Consider the following 6,664-nt stretch of genomic DNA (forward strand, 5'->3'; position numbering starts at 1 on the left):
ACCGCCACGCGGTCCATCACTCCAAAGCCTTTGACTTGCCCTTCACGCTTGCAACCGGTCCATCAAGCCAAGTCTTGTCTTGATCTTCTCCACCTTGATCACATGACTCAATGTCATGTCTCATGTGCATTTAAGCTCCTTCATCATCGCATGTGTGAGCTTTGCAACATCTCTAAGCCATTTTCACCTTCATGGCATATTGTTGCTCACACACATGTACCTATGGACTAATCACCTGTGTATCTCACATAAACACAATTAGTCCACCTAAGTTGTCACTCAATTACCAAAACCAAACAAGGACCTTTCAGACGTGTCCGGTCATGCTTGATTGGACTCTCCCTATGTCCGGTCACTCAACGTCATTTCTACGTGCGCCACACAGGTGCGACCGGACGCACCCAGCTAGCATCCGGTCACATCAACGCCAGCGTTCGGTCAAAGACCAGCGTTGCGTGTCCTCAGCTACCACTGACCGGACGTGCCGGTCCAACCGAGACCAGCGCCCAGTCACTGTGTGACCATCGTGACTAACTCTTTTTCAACTCTATCTTCTTCACCCTTGTTCAAATGTGCCAACCACCAAGTGTATGACCTTATGCACATGTGTTAGCATATTTTCACAAACATTTTCAAGGGTGTTAGCATTCCACTAGATCCTAAATGCATATGCAATGAGTTAGAGCATCTAGTGGCACTTTGATAACCGCATTTCGATACGAGTTTCACCCCTCTTAATAGTACGGCTATCGATCCTAAATGTGATCACACTCACTAAGTGTCTCAATCACCGAACAAAAATAGCTCCTAACATTTATACTTTTGTCTTAAGGCTTTTGTTTTTCTCTTTCTTCTTTTCAAGTCCAAGCACTTGATCATCATCATGGCATTGCCATCATCTTGTCATGATCTGCTACCTATCTCATGATCACTTGATAAACTATGTTAGCACTTAGGGTTTCATCAATTCACCAAAACCAAACTAGAGCTTTCATTGTATATGAGCACGTCTTAAGGTAGTCATCATATATTGATGTAGACCTTAGGTAGTTCGCAAATGAATTGGGTACGCACGTTGAGGATAGTCACTAAGTGTTTACTTAGCGTAGATCCCACAGTAGCAACTATGGTGCTACCTTGTGTATGGCCAACAGGAATGCGAATTATTGGTAGTCATCTTTGTGAAAAGATGTAGACCAAATGTTCTAATTTGTGATGTTGGGTACGCACGTTGAGGATAGTCACTAAGTGTTTACTTAGTGTAGATCCCGCGGTAGCAACTATGGTGCTACCTTGTGTAAGGCCAACAAACAAATATAGAACATACGCGTTATACAATTGATGAGAAAATACACATAAAATGTCGCATCCATTATTAAAGTCGAAAAGCATAAAAGGGGCTTAAATAAAATGATCGATTGCAAAAGTGATAAATGAATAAATAATTTGCAAGATCATGGTTGTAATAACAAGGATATTATTTATTGGATTTGCCATACATACAAGGACAAATACTTTGAATAATATCATAAATGGATATTTTATAATGAGAAAATATCACAAGTACAACTATAGTTAAAGTCAACGACTAAACATAAGAGTACTTAATTTTACAGCATATAATTATAAGAGACTAACAGAGTCTTATACGAATTAATGCTGAAAATATTAAATAAAATAGAAAAAGGTAATGAGCCAGCTGGCCATAGGAATTGGAAATGAATCCACGTTCATTTTTGGGCCCAGCATGGCTCAGGCATTGGGCATGCAGTGAACAGCAGGGAGGGAGATCAGGGTGCAAGCCATTGGGCCGACTTCACGGCCTATAGAGGCAGATCGGGCAGGCAGCAGGGGCTCCAACCCTAACTGCCCACGCCGCTGCACACCAGGAAGCCGCCGCCACCTCTTGACTGCCCCGCCGCAAAAATCACCTTGCTGCTCCTCTCCACTGCGCCGCCCGTGCTCGCCATCTTCAGGTCGAGGAAGACTCCCCCTCGTCGGGGGAGTAGAAGCTGCTACCGCCGACGGCCATGTTCAGCACCTTCACGCTTGGGAGGCCGAGATCCGCCGGGTTCCAGGCGCCTGTGCGACGGAGGCCGGGGTGCCTATTCACTGTCGTCGTCTTGCGGCCGAGGAGGCGTCGGAGCATCGGGGTCGGCAGCGTCTCGGCAAAAGGAGGACCCGGGAGGGCCTTCGCCTTCATGCATGCAGCGGCTTCCGCGCGTGTCGCGAGCGAAGAAGCCGGTGCCGGGGTCACCACCGAAGGAGGAGCCGAGGGGCCGGCCACGTCTAGGAAGAAGTACGGCGGGACGCCGGACCGAGCTTCGAGCATGCCGCCGGGATTGAAGAGGTTGCCGACGCCGGGGGCGGCAACGTCCATCTCGTCCTCGGCCTTCACATCCTGAAGCATCGCGGCGGCGACGGTGATGAAGTACCAGGGATCGAGGGCATTGCCGGGGATGCTTCTGCCAACCGCCACTTGAGCCTCTAGGACCGGCGTAGGCAATGGCAGTGAGTAGTTGTACTCCAGCGTGTGCGGAATCAGTGTGTGTTCCTTATAAAAGTCACACCAGTAGCGATTTGGTGTAGGTGCCGGCGACATCGGCTCCATGGGGATGTAGGCGGGAACAGCGACGGGCGGTGCCGGGGCTTCAACAGCACATGGTTCGACGTTGCTGGGGCCGGGACCGTCCAAGCCAAGGCGAGGAGATGGTGGCTGGCTCTGCAAACGAAGATCGCGCGGAGGAGAAGCATGGCGGCCATGAACCGGAGTCCATCGGCGGCGAGGAACTGCATTGGCACGGAGGCCACGAACAGTAGAGTCGAAGAGGCGGCCGAAAGGACCATGGCCTCCATTGCCAGCATTGCGGTGAACACGAGGCCCAAGGCTCTCGAAGACGCTGCGGCACTGTCCATGGTGGTCGTGGTGGCGGATCGGGCCACGACGAACTCCACCGACGCTGCGAAGGGCGAAGAGCAAACCACGAACAAGATGGGAGGGTAAGTTGATCTTGGCCACGGATAACGTGTTGAACGTGAATGTAAATGAACAGAGATTTTAGGAACAACTGTTGCTTTCATTGATCTCTTATATATATATATATATATATATATATATATATATATATAGAGTGAAAATGTGTCTGTTTACATGGAGAGGCAACTGTTCATAGGAACAGTCGACTGCCCAAAGGACATGCCCCTTCTGTGGCATCCTAACGCTAACACGTTAACTACTAACTCTCTCTCTAACTGCATATCCTTTCTTGTGGATGAGATCACACGGTGAGGAGACATCTGTTCACCAGTGAAGAGGCAGGCGTTGATTTACAACACAGACTAAGAACACTGTGGGCCAAATTAAAGCCGTCACAACAGTCACCAAGTTCAAATTCGTCCAATCAACATTCTCAAAAAAAATGGCAAAAATGTTAAGTTTTATGCTAACAATCATTATATGTTCTACTAAGTGCAGCTAATTAAGCTAGCGTTACTCTCACTCATAAGCTGCTGCAAAACCTTATCGTTGGGATAAAGCTTTGATAACCAATTACTTTATTTGTATATCATTTACTTATGTAGAACAAATCTTAATCATAAGTATTTTGATACAAACCTAATAAGTAAAATAAGCCACTGTTGACCCCAGTAGCTGTGTCAATAGCCAACCGTAAATGAGGTATTCAGACCAGTCCAGAACAAAAGTCATGCATCCATAGTAGCTAATCAATCTCTCTCTCTCGATGCCCAAATAGTAAATACGCTCGGCAGGCTCCAGCGCCAAAGTGCAATGTCCAGTCTTCAATGACTGAAGGGCAGCAGGGCCCCCGCCGATCGAAAAGCCTGCAGACGCGGCAGTAGCATGCAGTTGTACAGAAGAGAGCCGAGGCTTCCATGAATTTACCCGCAGGGAAGCCGAGCCCGAGCCCTATCCTTGCGTCGTCCATCGTCTCTGCTGCCGCGACACTGTTACCTCCTTGCCGCGCGCCGGTCTGTGGGGCTGTAGCTGGCGAGGCCGCGCCATGTGCGGCACTGCTCACCACGCTCGGTACCTGACCTGTATACATGCGCAACAGGCGCCATTAATGTACGTACACATTGGGACGCTGCCCTACATTTGGACGAGGGAAAGAATGAACCAACGGTTGGCCGAAGCCCGTCGTGTGCGGAAACGGCGAGGTTCGGCTGCTCTGGTCCACTGATTCTACAGCAGTCGCTCTAGTACACTCATCACTCATCGAGCAATTGTCTTAAGGGCTGTACTGTTTCATCAGTATTTTTTCCTCGCAATAAATCAACGAAGGTTCAGCCGTAGCCATACAACCCGTTCGTTTAACTGATAAGCAGTGACTAAAAATATTATTGGTTGATTTATTGCTCGTTTGGTCGATAAGTAATAGCTAAAAATATTATTAGCTGATGCGCTGCCAGAGAAATACGTGTGCTTTTTGGCCCAAGCAGCGCTCGAACCAGCCCAATGGCCGGCGAGCCCAAGCAGCCCTGCTACCGCCAGTCCGCCAGAGCTAGCCCTGACGTGATTGATGGCCATGGCCCAGCAGCATCAGCAGTAGTGTGGTGCGCAACGAATGCGAGCGCAGGCGTCGCCATGCCGCGGGTACACATGTACTGTACTGCAGTGCACTCGCGTCGCATGCACTGTACCCGACGTGCGTCAATCAAGTCAAAGCAACTCGACCTCTCAGGCTCTCTCTCACTCTGCATGCGCAACAGTGGACCGAGAAATTTATGGCCTGGCAACTAGCATGCTGCCATGCCACTCTGCCTCTCGCGTGCAGTTCTTCCTTCCAGACGATGCATGCCAAGGCATGGGGTCGAAGGGTCGAAGCCGAGCGCGCATTTATAAGGGCAACGTGCCAAGGCATCCAGCGCCCACTGTCCTTCTCCCACCACCGTAGCTAGTTTCTCTGCTGCTGCTATCCTTCTACTCACCACCATCCACCTCGTTGCCTTCCATCGGCTAGCTTCTTCTGAGGTCATGGAGAAGGCGAGGCGGCGGCACGTGCCGGCGTTCGGGGAGTGGAACTACTACTCCTCCTCCTCGACGTCGTCCTCCCCATACGCCGCCGGCGCCGCGGCAGCGTCCGAGTCCTGGTGGTACGCGCCAGAGCCTGAGGCCTGCAGCGACGTCTGGTTCAGGTACTCCCCGCCCCCGCGCCGTAGGCCGCCGGCGCCTAATAAGAAGGCGCGGAGGCCGGAGACCGCGGGCGGCGGAGCCGTCGTCGTCGCTGTAGCCGCGGAGCACAAGAGGGCGGCGGCGGCGCTGGCAGGTGCGGCGTGCGCCCCGGCCAAGGGCGCTGGCCGCAGGGTGGTGGTGGTGAGGCCCGTCGACGAGGACCTGTACCGGGTGCCGCCGCCGGACGACGACCATACCACTGTCTCCCACCTTCCACGGCGGCGGGTACGTCGTACGTGACACATACTACTGTATAGTAGATCCAGCGACTGCAAAATAGCTCGCGTATTCTTGTTGCTATCCTTCAGTTCTTGCAGACTAGTGCAAAAATTCCCTCGCTTTCATTTGCAGAAGAGGGCGGCGAGGAGGAGCTTGTGGATGGGTTGCTTGGGCCTCAACTGCGTCGCCTGAAGCTTTTCATGTGTGCTTCCTCTCGTGTTCGTTGTTAGCTACCTCTCACTGTACTGCATATGCCATACTGCTATGGCAGCATGAAGATTAGAGGAGCAGTACTGCAGCTTAGCAGAAGCCAGTGGTTGTGCCAGCCAAGGAATAGACTACCAGTGAGGGCGCGTTTAGATCCAAAATTTTTTGGGTTTTGGCTACTGTAGCACTTTCGTTGTTATTTGGTAATTAGTGTCTAATTATAGACTAATTAGGTTCGAAAGTTTCGTCTCGCGATTTCTCGGCGAACTGTGTAATTAGTTTTTTTTCGTCTACATTTAGTACTCCATGCATGTGTCGTAAGATTCGATGTGACGGACACTGCGCAAAAATTTTTGGTTTTTGGGTGGAACTAAACGGGGCCTGAAATTCGACGGGGGCCTGCTTAGTTACCCCAAATTCCAAACTTTGGCACTATGCAAAAAGAAGATTCTCCGTCATATCAAACTTGCGGTACATGCATGAAGTACTAAATGTTGATGAAATCAAAAACTAATTATACAGTTTTGTTGTACTTTGCGAGACGAACGTTTTAAACCTAATTAGTCAACGTTTGGACAATTATCATCAAATACAAACAAAATACTACAGTACCTACTGTGACTACAGTAATTATGGCGGCGCCGAATTTGGCCCGAACTAAACGAGGCGGGGGTCGGATTGCAGCATCTTGTCATGTCATGGCGTGGTACCAGTGAATAGAGCCATCTTGCTAGTAGCTCCTGGTCTTTTTGAACTGACAAATATATTGCTCCTGATCAATTTGTTTAATTTGCTGCAAATGCTGCGTTTCTATCAATGGGTTATTTCAATCCGCACTACCCAGATGTTTGTGTCAAACTCATCACTCCAGCGACTACGAGCCTTCCCCACATGAATGCATGCCAAGTGACGCTTTCAACTAAGCCCTGGTTTAGTTCGCGAAATTTGGATTTTAGAGCTACTGTAGCATATTTGTTTTTTATTTGGTAAATAGTGTCCAAACATTGACTAATTAGGCTTAAAACGTTCGTCTCGCAATTTTCT

The 6,664-nt window shown here is 49.7% G+C and overlaps 1 protein-coding gene across 1 annotated transcript; it reads left to right on the plus strand.

The window, feature by feature from the left end:
* Nucleotides 1-4,897: 4,897 nt before the first annotated feature.
* Nucleotides 4,898-6,293, plus strand: LOC136529870 (uncharacterized). The gene is made up of 2 exons (XM_066522922.1): nucleotides 4,898-5,419; nucleotides 5,546-6,293. The coding sequence occupies exons 1-2, from the start codon at nucleotides 4,997-4,999 to the stop codon at nucleotides 5,603-5,605; spliced, it is 483 nt and encodes a 160-aa protein (XP_066379019.1). The 5' UTR covers nucleotides 4,898-4,996; the 3' UTR covers nucleotides 5,606-6,293.
* The last annotated feature ends 371 nt before the right edge of the window (nucleotides 6,294-6,664 follow it).

The sequence above is a fragment of the Miscanthus floridulus genome, chromosome 19 (assembly GCF_019320115.1).
Source record: "Miscanthus floridulus cultivar M001 chromosome 19, ASM1932011v1, whole genome shotgun sequence".
In the NCBI taxonomy this organism is placed as follows: Eukaryota; Viridiplantae; Streptophyta; class Magnoliopsida; order Poales; family Poaceae; genus Miscanthus; species Miscanthus floridulus.

Bases quoted from the DNA above. Each gene is read 5' to 3' on its own strand.
- LOC136529870 (XM_066522922.1), top strand. From the start codon at position 4,997: ATGGAGAAGGCGAGGCGGCGGCACGTGCCGGCGTTCGGGGAGTGGAAC. The intron at 5,420-5,545 runs GTACGTCGTACG...TTTCATTTGCAG, and splicing joins CCCACCTTCCACGGCGGCGG to AAGAGGGCGGCGAGGAGGAG.